Source organism: Micropterus salmoides, unplaced genomic scaffold (assembly GCF_014851395.1).
Source record: "Micropterus salmoides isolate LMB-PRFRI ecotype aquatic unplaced genomic scaffold, ASM1485139v1 Ms_hic_scaffold_15, whole genome shotgun sequence".
NCBI lineage: Eukaryota > Metazoa > Chordata > Actinopteri > Centrarchiformes > Centrarchidae > Micropterus > Micropterus salmoides.
This window is the reverse complement of record NW_024040596.1, coordinates 27,112,916-27,130,543: the sequence shown is the minus strand read 5'-3', so window position 1 is coordinate 27,130,543 and position 17,628 is coordinate 27,112,916. Positions and strand designations below refer to the sequence as shown.

The following is a 17,628-nucleotide window of genomic DNA, read 5'->3' as shown; positions in this document are numbered from 1 at the left end:
TTGCAAGATGATTACTGGGGTGGGAATGAAAAGATCATTTTGGGACTTTTTTTTTTAGCTTTTTAACCAGTTTTACCTTCTGAAGAGTATACAAATAAAACAATCTAAGAGAAAATACTAACTCTTAAGACAGATTTATAATTGTACGTTAAGAGTTATTGCATAGCTACACAACACCATAGATAATGTGTACCTCATTGAGAAGTAAAAAAGTTGTAGAAATAATAATTACAATAAAAATAATTTACAGTGGAAGTCAATAATAAATTAGATGATCATAACATTTCAAAAATATGCATCAATGTTCAACACAAGCCATCAAAAGATCAAGTGGAACAATCAGTTCAAACATCTACAGCCAGATGTGATTGCCTCCAAATCATTTAAAATTACTTTAAATGCATCCAGTGAGACCAGCTCCCGAAGATTCAGTCAATTGATGATGATTCCAAGAAGAGGGAACAGCATACATAAACACCCCTTTTCCCAATTCAGTACAGACTTTATGGACAGATAGTAGGAATAAGTCCCAGGAGCGAGGACAATATATTCCCGTACTTTTATCCTGGATACTCATAGAACTGTAGTTAAGATGAATGCAGACTAACAGCACTAATAAGAATAGCCATATAAATAAAAACATGCCAGTGATTAAGTCTACAGGTGGACAATGCAGACCATCTAAGTGAGATAACACAACCTGGGATTGGTCAGCTTTAACTGCTTGTGTTTTCTCCCTCAAGCTTCTGATGCCAGTGGCAAAGTTGATAGTGAAAACAACATTAGGAAGTTAAGGATGGTTCAGTATTGTTCTGCTTCGCTGTAAAAGACATCTCTACTGCAAATGAAAGTAAACACTGCGATTGCATGACAGCAGTCTCCTATTCAGTGAAGAGAGAAGGAGGTGTGTACGCAGCCTGACGTCGCTCTGAATCGTAAAAGTAAATAAAAGAACGTAAACACATTTAACTAGGGTAATATAATTCTAGATTTGTATAGTTCACATATGCTGCACTCATCTATGACCCCTTGCATCAAGTATAAATCCAGCTTCAGACATGCAGCTTGTGATGAAGGGTAGTAAAGAATGAAGGGAGTAAACATGGTTTTGTTTAAAAGGTTGACCAATGTCAATGTCGTCTGGAGTAGACAGTTTTACAATGACTCTGATCAGTTGAGATATTCAGCAATATGCTCCTGTGACTTGTCTCCTGTAACAAATCATCTGTAACGACTTTCTTCCCACCAAACTTGTCAAGATCATCGCATCGACCACTTGAGCCTGAACCACTCGTAGGAAGCTAAACTATAATCATCACATTAAACACTAAGCCTGAGCGGAAAGGGGGATTTTGGAAGAGAGAAAATGAGAGAGGATGATAGCAAAGCCTGGTACTGACAGAGGGAGGAGTGTCGGGTTTAACTTGGTAATTTCACCATCAGATCTGTTCTTCACCTAGAAGTAGGACACACTCTGTCTCAGATGTCAATACACACATAGAGCTCTCTGATAGGTTGCAACACATGTCAGTCATAAGTAGAAGCTCCGGGGGATAGATGTAAGCTGTCATCCTAGCATGTAAACTCCCTCAACAGGGGTTTTTCCATTTCCTTTTTATATAAATCTGTTTTGGTTTTGTGTGTCAAAGTTAAAAAAGCAGTTGCCAAAATCAGTCTCAACTCAAGGTCACTCCATCAGCAGATGTTCAATTTTCCATTTTTCTGCTCACCTCAGGGACTTCTTGTTCATATTGTCTTAAAAGTTAGGATTCAAAGTTCATTCTGTTCATTATATGGACCTTGAGGTGAGATTGTTGTTGTTTTGGTCATGCAGCACGTATCAGCAACGTCAAGACCTTCACTTCTGACTGTTTTCTTTATTTGTCTCGTTGAGCAGTAGACTATCTGGAGAAGATGTGGTCTGGACGAGATGCTACTGAAATCAAAAGTAAGAAACGGTTCACTCTTTCTGGCGCTGTGCTAATGTGAAGGTGTTTGTTTGACCACGCTGACTGTCTCGTCTCCTCTCCAGTAGAGAGAGACAACATGGCAGACTTCTGTGTGCTGGGTCAGAGACCTCCTCCTCACTTGACCGGCCTGGCCCAGCTCAGTCACCTGGGGGCCGGCAGTCCCCTCCTCAAGGTGGCATCCGGAGATCCGCAGGCGCCCTCCCAACCACCTCCCCCCCCTCCCCAACAACAGCCTTCACCCCATGGCCCCCTCCACCACAGCCCTCCTCTCCGTACGGGCCAGGTGCCTCCTCCGCCACCACCACCCCCGCCTGGAGCCCTGCAACCCTTGCTGGGGCCAGGTGGGCTGCTCTCCCCCCAACTCTCCCCACAGCTGGTGCGTCAACAGCTCGCCATGGCTCACCTCATCAATCAGCAACTAGCCGTTAGCCGCCTGCTAGCCCATCAGCACCCCCAGGCCCTCAACCAGCAGTTCCTCAACCACCCGCCCATCCCTCGGGGTTCATCCAAAGTTGGCGGCGACCATCCCGGGAGCAACCCCTCGGCCGCTGAGGTCTCCTCTGAAATCTACCAGCAGGTCAGAGACGAGCTGAAGAGAGCTAGTGTCTCCCAGGCCGTGTTCGCCCGTGTGGCTTTCAACCGCACACAGGTAGGAAAACAGGACAGACTGTGGTCAAGAAGGTTAGGAGACAGTTGGGAAAGTGTGGTGGTAAAATGGTCAGAGGAAGAGGAAGAGCAAGGTGATGCGTCAAGGACAGGAGAGGATAGCTTCAGATGAAGATGGAGAAAATCAGAAAATGAATATATTGCATCCTGTGGTTGCCATTATATCGGCCGAGACCAAGCTATCCGATCCCTACTGCTTATAGAGCTACATTTTCTCAGACTAAACGGTTCATAGTTCTTGTTCAACATACAGTATCAGGTGAGAGGGGATAATCGTCACATTTGATAGAAATAAATGGAAATAGACGCCAGTGATAGACTGTAATATTTCACACAGCATTTGGCTAATTTTGTGGTCACCCGTCTCGTGTTATTTTCTGTGGGATTAGTGGAAGCATGGCAGGGTAGCTTGCTGGGTCATTGAGTCTCCTTCTCCGCCCTCGCAGCAGCAAAACACCTGATGCATTCAGGCTGTGCTAAACTGGTTACTACACGCCCCATTAGATCAATGTAATGGGAGGCGGCTCATAGACCTACTGGTGTAGAGGCCAGGTGTGTTTTAGTGATTTTTGCATGTGTGTGTCTCTGTGTGATGATTTTGTGAGAGTGTCCAACACAGATACTAATAATGTCAAATAATCTCAGGTTCGTCGTTTTCAGTTTTTACCAACTTTTACCAAACAATAGCATTAATTATTTTAAAATAAGCAGGTCAAAGCAGTGGTGCAACATAAGTAAATTAATTTACTCAAGTACAAACTTGTGGTACTTGTACTTTACTTAAGGATTTGGTTTTCATGTCATTTTATAGTTGTACTATTACTACATTTAAGAGGGATATATTGTACTTTTTACTCCACTACAATTATTTGACAGCATTTAACCAGGACCAGTTACTTCACACATTACATTTTCTTAACCTAAAAGAGATTTTAAGATGAGATGCTTTGCTATGAAATAAACTACCCAGAAGTATATTCAGGTTAGCTGAAACAATTAGTCGACTGACAGACAATTAATTGGCAACTATTATCTTATCTTATATATTTAAACCACTTTTCAGGCAAACATTTAATGGTTCCAGCTTCTCAAATGCGAGGATTTCCTGCATTTCCCTTTAATTATTGTCATAATTTTGAAGTTTGGGTTATTGGTTGGACACAGCAAACAATATGAAGGTGTCATTTTTGGGCTCTGGGTAATTGTGATGGCATTTCTTACTCTTTTCAGGTTTGCTTTTTACAAACAAAGCAATTTGATTCGATCAATGGAGAAAGTAATCCACATATTATGTGAGAAAGTGTAAATAAGAAGACAATGGAATACAATCCCTTTATGTAAAAAATGGTTTGCACAGCGTTTTAACAATCACAATAAAGATAAAATATCTATTTCCCAAGTCAAGCAACGGCAAAGTATCTCACATTTAGAAGAAAACATGCTTTGGGTTAATCCACTTGCATATTAGTTTGTATATTAGTGGTTTGAAGTTGGTAATTAGGGAGACTTTGTAACCTTCTGGCAAATTTAACAGTGCAAATGTGTGTCTTCATTGTGCAGGGCTTGCTGTCAGAGATCCTGCGGAAGGAGGAGGACCCCCGCACAGCCTCGCAGTCTCTGCTCGTGAATCTGAAAGCGATGCAGAACTTCCTCAACCTGCCTGAGAGCGAGAGAGACCGAATCTACCAGGAGGAAAGAGAGCGCACCATGAACCCTTCGGTTGGCCTTCCTGCCTCCAACTCCTCCAGCCCCGGTGCTCCACGCCTCTCACAGGTTAGTCTACCGTGTAGTCAGATGTGCTTACAGTGTGTTCTCACACTGAGCAATAGATGTTTCCACAACAGGATTTTTTTGTAGGAACAACAAAAGGAGCTTTCCGTGATGACTGCATGTGTAATCATAGCGATAAAAACATTTGATCGCAACATGCCATGTGTCTTGTGTGTGTGTGTGTGTGTGTGCATAGAAAGTGTGGGAGAGGAGCCTGGATGACCAGATAACCCCTGATACCTGGGCCTCCATCTGGAAGAACAAGACTAAGATCTCTAACTCGGTGAGTTATCTACAATCTACAACTTGCCCTCACAAAGTATTTTGCAGCACGTCATGTACTGTGTCTTAAAAACAAATGCTGGGATTTGAGTTTTTATCTTAAACAAATTCCATTTATAACGGAAAAACTGCTTCAAAGCTATCATGTCAGCACATTGTAAACATAAAGGACATTATACAGTATTTGAACATTTCTTTATATCTTCACATAACAATTTAACAACATCAGTGATAAGAACTTCTCTGTAATGTCAGGGCAAATGGCCATTCATGGCTCTGGCTGAATTTGTGTGCTATTCTTATTATGTCTATGTAAAATTATCTCAGCATCGTTTACACTGAGGGAATGTAAGCTAGCTGGTCTGTACATGTCTTGTGGACAACTTCAAACACTGTGTATACAAGCTTTCTGAGAGCCAATACATGTTCATTCAAACAGAAACAACAAAGAAAGACAAAAGAGAAGGACTTAATGACTTTGATCTGTAAACATAATTCATGTGGAGACGTGCACCGCAGATGTGCAGCTGATGCTCATACAGGGAACACAGCATGTCTGTTCTCAGAGCAGCTTGGCCTGATCATCAGCTGATAACCTTTCCTCATATGTATACGCAACATTTGCTTTTGTGGATAAATCTCTTAGTAGTTTAACAATATATATGAGTCCCAGATGGTTTGCCTTCATGATAATTCCTGTCATCCAAACTTATCTCATAGCTTCCCCTCGCGAAACATTAAGCCTTCAAAGTCTCTTTAATTTGTACTTACTCTGCATTACATCATGTGTTAATCCTCTGTCACAGCCAAAGCAGTCCTGCCCGGCACCTGACCTCCCGCTGAAGCTGGAGTCGCTGGTCAACATAACGTCAGGCATTTATGACGAAATTCAGCAGGAGATGAAGAGAGCCAAGGTGTCCCAAGCTCTGTTCGCAAAGGTGGCTGCCAACAAGAGCCAGGTGAGGGAATCACTGGGAAAAAGGTCATATTGCAGCTTTGCAGTCGTCAACCTGTATCACTTGTCACTTGGCTAATGATGAACAGTTCTGTATTGTTTAGTTTTTTCAGAGCTCTTCTAACATGATTTCCTGCGGCACAAGTTCAAGTTGTGATGGTTAAAATATTTTACACAAAGTTCTCCATTTATTTGTGGACTTTTTAAATTGTCATTTCACTTCAAGCGCATTAAAAATGTTACTTTGTTTGTTGGTTTAATTATTACCATTAATAAAGTTCATTAGTGTCCCAGTAAGGAACGCTAGTGAGTCAGACCACAGTTGGTGAGGCAAATGTACTTGCACACAGTTCCTGAAGCTAACTTGGCTAGCAGGCCATCAACTGTACTCAAACAATAAAAAATCCTTATCCAGCTGTGGGGCTCTAGAAACGTCACCAACTCTCAATGTTTTAGCAATGGCACCAAGTGAAGGAGGAGGATCATAAGGACAATGACATGGCTTGCACCCAGCCTTGCCAACCATGCAGCTTCTCTCCTCTGCTGCTTGTAGATACATAAACAAGGATATAAACACTTTAATATTTCCTGAAGCACATGCCAATCGCCCACATTGTGTCTAAACTTGAGGAGAGGAGACACAAGCTTGTTTCCCTCCTCAGGCTAAATGAGAGTGTGGCTGTGACAGGATGGACTACATTTGGGAGAAAACCTTAATCTTAAATATATTTTAAAAGAGAGCAAAACTCTCTTGTTGAATAGAAGCAATGAAAACACTACATCCTTTCATTATATATATATATATATATATATATATATATATATATATATATATATATATATATAAAGTTTCAGTTAATTCATTGTGGACATTCATGTGGCTATATGTAAGTGTGAGAAAGGTAGTATGTAGAGGTGTATGCTTTCTGTGTACAGTGGATGCCTGTGTGTGTGTGTGTGTGTGTGTGTGTGTGTGTGTGTGTGCGGTTAGTGAGAGGTCCCCCAGGTTGGTGGGTCTGGGGGTGGCTGAGGGTCACGCCTCAGTGCACCCATCTGCTGCAGCTGGCCACAAGGACGGAGAGAGAGGAAGAGAGAGATGATCAGGCTATTAGTGGTGCATGCTGCCCGAGGTGGCTGGTTGAACACAACAGCTGGTGTCACAAACTGAACCAGTCTAGCAGATATAATTGAATCTTCTCCATCTCTCCTTCCCCCCATCTTCCTTTCCCACATTTACCCTGCACATTTACAACTTTTACAACTTTTTGCGAAATTTATTTCTGTTCTCACGTATTTATCTGCCTGCACTTACATTTTTCTTTGCCTGTGTTTGCATTCTGTCCTTCCTGTCATGTTCATTATTATCCTTCTCCTTCACCAAGTGGCGTTGCAACTTAAGTGAAAGGTGCTGACTCCACAACTGGAGATTGGCCTATAAAACGGAACAAACAAGGATGGCACACGACGATATACTTAGGGGAAAGAAGCCCCCGCCTTAAAATATATTCATAACACAGGCTTATTGGAATAGTCTGACATTTGGGGAAATTCGGGGAAACATTTCTGGCCAAGTGTTAAAACAGAAGATCAATACCGCTGTACAGTAAATATGAAGCTACATCCAGCAGTAGGTTAGCTTAGCTTAGCATATGAACTGGAAACAGGGTGAAACACACGTTAATGTAAAGACTACATGATGTCACTGCATGGGGCTAAAGATTTATCCTGCACATAACCCCACATAAATCCACAATTTATTGTTTTTAGACGTATAACAACTTAATTGGTGACCTTTAGAGGTGCTGGCAGGTAGATGTTTTTACATTTGGCTAGCTGTTTTCAGGCCCCATTTTCTTTATGCTAAACGAAGCTAACTGGCTGCTGGCTGTAGCCTTATATCTACTGTACAGACATGAGAGTTGTAACACCCTTCTCATCTAACTCTCAGCACAAAAGCAAATAAGCATCCAAAATATGTAAGTATTCCTTTAACTGCCCAACTCCACCTCTTTCTTTAACCCCCACCTTCTTTCTCCATGTCTCTTCTACAGGGTTGGCTGTGTGAGCTGCTTCGGTGGAAGGAGAACCCCAGCCCAGAGAACCGCACTCTGTGGGAGAACCTGTGCACCATCCGGAGGTTTCTGACCCTGCAGCAGGCCGACAGAGACCTGGCATACGAGGAGGAGTCAAGACACCATCACAACGAGAGGCTGCACACCGTCCTCCACCTGCCGCAGGACACACAGGTAAGAAACCAGACATTGGGATGAGTGTTAACAACTGGTGTTAGCATGCACTCCATATCTCCATGTTCGAATGGATGGATTATATTAACACCTGGCATTAAAATCCATCTCTGGTTATGCATTGAAAACAGATTTCCCCGCACACGTCACCTCATCTCACAATATTTACATCTTTTGAAACTGACTGTAAACACCTCGTCTTGCTTCACCACCATGTACACATATCCCTTTTACCAGATCTGTTTGACCACTGTTTTCATTTTGGATCAGTGTAAAACAAACAGATTTTTCCATTAACATTGTCGTATGCAGATTGGATAATATGTTGTTGTCATCTTGTTTTCTTCTACTGATCACCTTTAGTGGTGGTATGTCATCAAATCTGCAACTATCTTAAAGAAACAGTTAGATATTTTGTTTTTTAAAATCCGTAAAAATCCCAGAGTTTAACAATGTCAATTCCCTTTTTTTTACAGAGGGGTTATGTGCCAGACTATTTCTTGGCTCTTGGTTCTTTATATAGACTGTAGGATTTCTGGCAACTGGTCCCAGTAACACATAACTCCCAGTAAAACTACAACTTGTTTGTTTTGCACTTCTAGTTTTGTACATATTAAACAAACAAGATATAACTTGTTAAGTAGTGATTTTTAGATAATTTCTTTTACATCTGGACAGGCTAGCATTTTCCCCTGTTTCCAGTCTTTGTGCTAAGCTATGCTAACCATCTGTTGTCTGTACTGCCTTATACTGAACAGACCGACATGAGAGTGGTATCAATCTTCCCATCTAAATCTCCCAGATAAAGTGAATCATTTTATTTCACCTAAATGTTGACCTATTCCTTTAAACATATCCTCTTTTTTTAACACAATTTTAACACACAGGACAGATGTTAGGTCAACAACTCCTTTATAATGAGCAGTATTCACCATCCACAAAAAAAGCATACAGTACATGTACAGACTAGAAAAGTTAGTAATAGTACAAAATTATTAGCACCAAAAGTCAAAGTCATTTAAAGTCAAAATATTTATTGCGCAAAAGGGCCAATTTTCTCATGTATGTTATATTACTAAAGTATAATTACTGACACCTGAATGTGTACATTAATTTAATGCTGCAACTGGTGAAGATGGAGTTTTTTTTCATTTCATTTCTTGTATTTGTTTATTTGACATGGACAGTGCTCATTAATTAACAGCAAAGTAACTGTAAATGAGCCAGAGTTAGCTCAACAGGCTAATTTACATATGTTGTTCCTGGCCAGTTATTAAAAGGACAACCTAAAACATATACTGCTTGGTAGCTTGTGAATTTCACCAATGGCTCCACATATTTCTGACTTTACTGTATGTTTGGTGGCTTGTTTTCATTGCTAAATCCTGCAACCAGCCTGACTGTTGTTGCTGTACATGGTGAATTTCTTGATTTAAAATTAATTATATTTATCCATAATAATACATCACAATTTATTTGTTCATTACATTTTGTATTATTAATCTGAATGTACAAAGTGACTAACATTATCAAATAAATGCAGTGGAGTAAAAAGTGCACTATTTCTCTCTGAGATGTAGTGGAGTAGAAGTATAAAATAGCAGAAAATAAGGTAAAGTAAAGTTCTTAAGTACAGTACTTGAGTAAATCTTAGTTAGTTACTTTCCACCTCTGCCTGTTATTTTTGAACATACTGTGTCATGTCAAAAAAGGATGAAACTGTGTTTCTCCACCCAGACCACACCCATCGTTATTAATTCCTTATTATATTCATTTGGTGTAAGTATGTCCCGTGCTGTTTGATCTAGTTGTGTGTGCACATGTGTTTATGTGTCCATTCGTGCCCCAGTGGAACGAAGAGTAAACAGTGTTGCTGGGTGGTGTGGCACTGGAGGAAATACCCCATTAGTTTTTGAGGAAGGAGGCTGAGGCTGAATGAGGGCTGGGGGAGATCGATGCGGGAAACACACTGACATGTTGACTTCTTCTTTCATTACTGTAACCCTCCCACTTGGACACACACACCGAACACTGTCTATCTGCCTGTCTGTCTCTCTCTTAGTCTCTTTATTACTCTTATTACTCGCTGTATAGATAATAACCTGCTTTTGATTTTAAGTAGCAGACATAAAAAAAAATTTTCACAATGTCTACATACAGAGTTTTGTTGGCTCTGTACTCCAGTACGATTCAATTCAATTCAAACAACTTTTTTTATCCCCGTAGGGCAATTTAGTTTTAGCCTACCAGTCGTATCAAACAAGACAACAATCAATCAAGCATTCAGAACAGCGGTTTTATATTTTATTCATATGACATCCCATGATATTCATCTGCAGATTAACTCTTAAGCTAACATGGAGAACAATTCCATAACAACTGGCAATCTCTATCAGCTGATGAATATCATATGGCAAGCTAGCTACTGTAGCTAACTGGCAGTGTCAAGGGGTCCTACAAATGCTTTTCTGGTCCAAGGAGTGTGGTCCTGAAAATGCAGCCTCCGGTACTGCAGCTACATACTGCTCTTTTCAGTCTTTATCTTAAGATAAGCTAACTGCCTGCTGGCTCAAGCTTAATTTAGACAGATCTGAGAGTGATATTGATCTTCTCATCATTTGCAAGTTGCAGTTTCTTTAACTATTCTTATGAATCTAATGTGCTGCGAGTCCAGAGCAAATTACATACCACATATAGTATACCATCTGCCATAAAAAAAAAAAAAAAGCAAATGTTGAAACTTACCATTGAGCATCTTGACACAAATCCTGGGTTGTCTTGTGGCTCCACCCACTCCAACTCCCCCACCAACTCTTCCCATTCAGAGCTCTGTATTAAAGGCTGATGGGAAGACGGGGAGGAAGCTGTGGTGGCACCATTAACACATTCCTCTGCTCCTCTCACACTCTCAGCAAAGACTAAAAATAAAGTTTACCCTCATAACGCCCTTGTTGTTAACCCTACCGCCACCCCTCACCCACCTCGAGAGACACAGGGAGATGAACTGTGGTGAAACACTGGTGATTTATTAATGGAGAAATGAGGTGTGTATATGTGTGTATAAATACGTGTGTGTTCGTGATGATGTCTTCAGACCCCTCCTCCGTCCCAGATGAAGCCCCAACCAACCTCAGGCTCCAGCCAGCCTGCCACCACAGACCACACATGTGTCCCATCTGCCACACATGCACATACACCATCTCACACTGACAGTTGGTAATGTGAGCACTCTTTTGTGTTGTGGACAATGAGAGGGTCTCTAAAACTGTAACAACCAACCACAGAATACACATGAAAAATGAATGTGGCACTGAGGCATAGCTGTGCAGTTAAGCCACACACCAGTGATATGTGTGTGTATTTGTGTGTGTGTCTGTTTGGACTGGACTGTATTTACAGTAGCGTGAGCCATTTCTGTATGTTGGGGGCTCTGGGAGATCTCTCTCAGGGTGCCTATTAAGTCTGCAGGTGTTGTTTGTGTGTGTCGGTGTGTGCGTGTCAGTAACCTCAGCAGCATCACATTTCTTCATGACTGACACGGTCCTGGGGCTCGCTCCGCAGCTCGGCTTTAGCAGTTAAGTGCGTCCCATAGCTAATTTGGCAGAGTCTGCCCTTATAAATAATTTCTTGATTGTTTTTGCTAAATTGATTTCTGGTGCAAGTCTAGGGGTGTTTACTTGTGTGTATGTATGACCGCTCACCGTGGCTGAGACCCCAGGAGTGGTGGACTAGAACAAGAAGTAACAACCGCCGCACCCCTCCTCCTCTCTCGTCTCACTTCAGTCCGAAGGTGCTTTGCTGGCATCACATATGAAAGGTCCTTATTGCCAAAACAGCAACAAATCGCACTGTGTCAACACCATGAAAAACTCATAAATAGATCTGGGGCAGATTTAAACAAGAGTGGGCAAAATTGGTGCGGCAGAAACTGAGGTTTTTGACTTTTACAATGCCTGTACTCCCTTATATGCGTCAACGCTGCACTTCCCATAATGCAACTCGATAGTGTCTCTTCATTAGACCCTCACTGCCTGGTAAACGCCCATGTCTTTTAAACTCCAGTCTGAAATCTTCAAGCCCAGGGCAAGATAATCCTAATGACATAATCAGGTATTACTTTCTCAGAGTTTGGTAAGTTTCCATTAGAGAAATCATACAAATGTTTACATCAGCCGAGTGGTGCTTCCCGCGATGAGTAAACTGATCTTCATGTGTAAAATCAGTGAAGTGCTCTTTAAAAGATCACATGGTTCTCTGTAGCCTGGAGACGAAGAAAAAAACAACGAACTCTTGGCAAAAAATCTTTTTAAAAATCCCAGCAATTTTACTTTAAATGTATAAACAATGTGTTATTAGTAAGACCTCAGCTTTTCCTAAGTCAAAATGTCTGCATTGAAAAAGGCCTGTTAGATTTAACATTTGTTGATTGCCTTTTATTGTGCAGGTTGCCCATTTATTCTGACTTTAGAGGTTTAATTCCGGGTCCTTGTGTCACATTGTTCCTGAGTAAGACACTGAATCCCCCAATTGCTCCCAAAAATACAAGTCACATTGGACAAAAGTGTCTGGTTTCACATTTCCACTGTACATCCAGAGTCAATTTCATATCTAGATCACTTTGTAAAGATTTAATGCACATTTATTGTGAACTAAAACCACTGGGACTTTATTATGATAAACATGGACACTCAATACAAGAGCACCAAATGTGTATTAATCCACTGCTGAAAACGGTGAGTAACATTTGCTAAAAACCACAGTGTCCACCTTTAATTTACCTAAAAAAATGTAACTTTATGTATGTGACTAATTTTCAAACATTTATGCCTTCAGTAGGAACCAATGAGCTTAACATCGACAGGGTAGGAAGTCAGAAAATGACTGTGACAGACTAGTGCACACTTGGTTTGGTCTTTTGGTTTGGATTTGTTGACTCTGGAGTTGGGCTGGACGATATAGCCAAAAATGTTATCACGATAAAAAGTTTCATATAATTATCACAATAAGTATCAAATCGTTATTTCTTTTGAGTTTAAAGGCTAATTTTGGTGGTTTAAACTCTTCTTTATAGTCAACACTTGATGATAAACAGTGGATCATTTCACAAATCTGATGTAAAACATTCAAAACAATTATGATAAAATCTTTGTCAACAAACATGCATGAGTAAATTTGTGTATGATTTTAGTGAATAAAACATTTATTGAATATTTATTGAACATTTGTTGTATTGTTGTTGAATAAAATTATATCGCAATAATTATTGTTATTGTTTTATTGTCCAGCCCTACTCTGGAGATAATCTCCTTAAAAACGGCAAAGCAAAGCACTACAAACTTCACCTCAAGCTCATCTTCCGTCATGCTAGTGCTAAAGCAACTGAATGAGGAAAGTAAAATCAAACAATAAACTTGTAACCTGTTTTTCACAGAGCGCAACCATGTAATGTGCAATGACATCAATGACAGCTTATAAACTACTGTAAGTCACACATTCCCCAGACTCTCAAACCAGTGTAACGTTAACTAAATAAAACGGTAATGTTACATGATCAACGATAAACCTATTGCCTGTTTTTCACTTACAGAGCACAACCATGTAGCCTAATGGACAATGCCTCTACAGCTAATCACAGGTTATAAACTACTGTAAGTCAACACACCCCCAGACTCTCAAACCAGTGCAATGTTATGGCCTAACTAAATAAAACTGTAACGTTACATGATCAACAATAAACTTGTAGCCTGTTTGCAGTCACCGTTAATAGTTAACGTGATGGCAGCCAGCAGGACGTAAATGATTACGTTAATCGACCACCACAAGTTTGGAAAGCAAACGCTAAACGCTCATTCATCTTTTCATAACGAACGACACAACGAGTTAACCTCCGGTAGGTCGTAGCTACAACAAGCAGCAAGCTAACGTTAGATGGCAATGCTGAGCTAGACATGTTTACCCACCACAGGTTACTAACCTATTTTGCGTTTAACTCTTCTTTGTTTGGGCCTTGTTGTATGAAGTTTTAAAGCCAAAGTTTATTATGAATGGCACAACAGCTGCCGGTGTTTGTTGTCCTCTCTCACATGTGGCCGCGCGCGCAGCTGATCCTTAGTACTTGTTATGCAGGCAGGTTATGGGTAACGCATGGAGGGGAATAACAGCAAGCTCATCAGACGTTTCCTAAAAATAAACATTGCTCACAAGTCCCGCACCTCGAGTCCGAGTCAAGTCTGAAGTCTTTTGAGGACGAGTCTCATGTCGTGTCTGAAGTCACTGTGTTTGACACTGAGTCCAAGTCTCAAACTCGAGTCCCTATCTTTGCTGGATACAAACATAACATTAAAAGGATTAATAGTATCATTAATTATAAATAGATATTTTTTTGTGTTGAAGGTCATACCAAATAAATTCTATTAATTATATTCTATTAATTAATTATTAAAATCATTCCTCTTTGTCATTGTGAAAATTTTCTGTGGTTTCTCCCAAGATATATATTATTTTTGACATTTAGGGAAAGATACACAAAGCTTCAAAATTAGTGTGTATTCTTCACTTATTCACTCTGAGAGGAAGTAGCTGCCTTTCTCTCTCCCCCTCTCTCTCCAGTGCATCCCGGTGGCCTCTTATTCACTGTTGCAGGGTGGAGTTTGGGCTTTTTGGCAAACCACAATTAAGTTAATTGTTTAATTGCAGATAAATGGAATGAATACCACACACACAGTTTGAATGAAAGAAAATATGCAACAATGCAAGTGCAGGCACACACACACACACACACACACACATATATGACCACACACACACATACTCCCTGCTGCACTCCCAGCTAGCCTCAATAACATTACGTGGATACAGTTTTTCATCAAATTATTTCACCAAAAAAAAGTGCAGTGACTCATGTACTCCAGTCCTTATGAATCGCAACAAGACACTTATTAAAATGTAAGAGTGAAGGAGACAGACAGACAGACAGATGGAGAGAGAGAAAAAGAAAATAAATAAAAAACACACTGATTAACAGGAAAGGTGAAGTCATGCACAAAACTAACGGAAAAGTGATTTTTTCCCCCTTCATTACATATTTATCTCTGTGTTAATGGTGTCTCTGGTGGTCCCACACTGCCCCCCTCCACCCACACCAAAACATAGACAGAGAGAGTTAGGGGCCCTGGAGGACCAGAGCTCATTAAGAAGAAGATGAATATTTCATGTTCTATAATTCTTTCATAGTTGTGTGCCGTAATTTGCCTTGATTTACGTTTAAAAGAAAACTTTTTATTTTACTGCAGTGCACTCACAACGTTGCCAGGAGAGAGTGAGAGACACACACACACACACACAGATAGAGAGAGAGAGAGAGAGAGAGAGAGACACACACACACACACACACAGAGAGAGAGAGAGAGAGAGAGACACACACACACACAGAGAGAGAGAGAGAGAGAGAGAGAGACACACACACACACACACAGAGAGAGAGAGAGAGAGAGAGAGAGAGAGAGAGAGACACACACACACACACACACAGAGAGAGGGAAAGAGTGAGACAGAGGGAAGGAAAAAAAATACGTTTTTCAGGAATATTGAATCATGCCATGAGAAGAGCTGCTCTAGCCGCTGGGCTCCAGCGCTTGTGGTTTTGGGAGAGCAGGACTGTATTGTGTTGCTCTGAAGTGACATGTAGTCTGTTCCAAAGTGTAACGGTCAGAGATGGGTGGAGTAAAAAGCAGCAAGGGAGGGAATAGGGTGAAAAGGGCCAAATAGACTGTAAACGTCTATTGACAGTAGCTACTAAGTTTTGACTTGTTCAGAAAATGAATTGCATAAATGTAGGGCTGACCCCGAATAGTTGAAGATTGGATGCTTCGTGTATGAGTCTGATTTGACTGTCAGTCTCACAGTCGAAGCTTCGTAGCGAAACAAGGATCATGCCATTTTGGCAATATGGGGGTGCTCAACGTCTGATTTTACATAGAACTACCAATTTTCTCCCAATAAGTTAATATACTGCCATTTATAATATACATTTCAACACATAATGCTGTAAATAAAAATGTGAAAAGAAAAAAGCTGCAAGTGCATGCAGTTGTCGTCTGTGCAGCATGCACGCAAAACTCTGCACAAGACGGTGAGCAGGCGAGCAGAGAGAAAATGGTCAACAATAAGCCTCAGTTTAGCTGGAAATGTACAGTGTAAGTTACACTGACTAATTAACAGACTGCAACTCTGCAGCTTCTCAAGATTAAAGCGGAGCTACCCTGTGTAACCCAAACCCACCCCCGCCGGCTCGCAGTCTACATGATTCGACTATCAGCCGACTATAGGCAAGACATGACAATTCTGATTAGACTATGTAAATCCTTAGTCGGGGACAGCCCTACATGAAGTCCGACTTGTGCTGTTCAATGAATATTTCTTTGACAAGAAGATTTTATGTGAAATATCTGGAAAAATAGTCCAGGTACTTAGGTAAAAGCCACTATCACTATTAAAAAAATGCTGCACTAGTCCTAGAGTCCTACAAGTACATGTAGTAAATGTAGTTGGGTTAAAAAGGTAAAAGTTGGAAACTAACCTCTTTATTAGCCTTGACCACAATCTTTTCTGAACCTTAACTAACGCTGTAGGTCTTCTTTAGCTGTGATCATGATCTTTCCCTAACCTTAACTAACAATGCAGGTCTTCTTTTAGCCGTGACCAAGATATTTCCCGAACCTTAACTAACACTGTAGGTCTTATTTTAGCCGGGACCACGATCTTTCCCTTAAACAAGTGGTTGTTTAAACCAAACCACCATATTTCCCTAGCTTTACCGAAGCAGTTATTATCCCTAAACCAAACCTTAACCGTGGAGGTGGCAGATCAGAAAACAGCCATAAGAATAATTTTGTGATAGTCAGTTATTTCGGAATGCACTGAAAAACAATGTCGTGCTGATAGGGGTGCCGGATCAGGAAATGGACATATGGGTCATTTTGGACTGACAAACAACCTTTTTTCTCATTTAGTTTAGACGAATGGCAGGGGCTGCGAGTCACCCTTTGGCTACATTTCTAAATAATTGTCCCTGGGATGTAAGTCTACTCTCCATGACATATTACTTTTCAGTTTTAAATCATATATACTGAAAGGAGCAGGTCTGTTTAATGATTATCACCAGGATTTTATGCTCCCACACACCCAAAGGTCGCGTTGCCTTCTGTAAGAAGACTGATTACCACTAGTCATTTTGGAAAATGGAAAATAAGCACAAAAAATGAATAGCTAATTATGCACCAGGTTCCACATTTTTGCACCATTATTTTTGCACCCATTTACTGCAGCTTATGTGCACAAATTCAGACGTGAATTACTTATTTCCTTAAAATCTGATTTAGAGGAATTTCTCACCTAATGCATCTTTTGAAGAAATACCCAAGACTGCAACAGACAATATCTACTGACTACTGACAGACAGACGGTAGAGGTCGAACAGCACAAGCCAAATAGACACAGGAAGTGAAAGGAGCCTTACTTAGCTGGGACTAAAGGTGTGAAATGTGGGGAGAACAGCAGTGAGAAGGAGTGGGATGGAGTTGGAGGACATTGGGAGGTGGGGGTGGGGGCTCCTGACATCTACCAGTTCAGGGCTGATTTGGATGTGGACTCATGTTGGCTTGGCAGAGGCCCACTTCATTAGTGTCCTGATGCATTAGAACTGAGGGGGAGAGGGAGGCGGTGGAAAGAGAAAGTGTAG

The 17,628-nt window shown here is 40.8% G+C and overlaps 1 protein-coding gene across 3 annotated transcripts in view; it reads left to right on the top strand.

Annotated features, from left to right (window-relative positions):
• Nucleotides 1-17,628, top strand: part of satb2 (SATB homeobox 2) — a 53,686-nt gene that overhangs the window by 28,864 nt on the left and 7,194 nt on the right. For 2 of the 3 annotated variants that reach the window (XM_038721354.1, XM_038721355.1), the window contains exons 7-12: nt 1,898-1,948; nt 2,033-2,619; nt 4,197-4,409; nt 4,603-4,689; nt 5,495-5,647; nt 7,695-7,889. In XM_038721354.1, coding sequence (XP_038577282.1) covers nt 1,898-1,948; nt 2,033-2,619; nt 4,197-4,409; nt 4,603-4,689; nt 5,495-5,647; nt 7,695-7,889 — 1,286 coding nt within the window. The remainder of the gene's footprint in view (nt 1-1,897; nt 1,949-2,032; nt 2,620-4,196; nt 4,410-4,602; nt 4,690-5,494; nt 5,648-7,694; nt 7,890-17,628) is intronic. The other variant, XM_038721356.1, reaches the window with a different exon arrangement.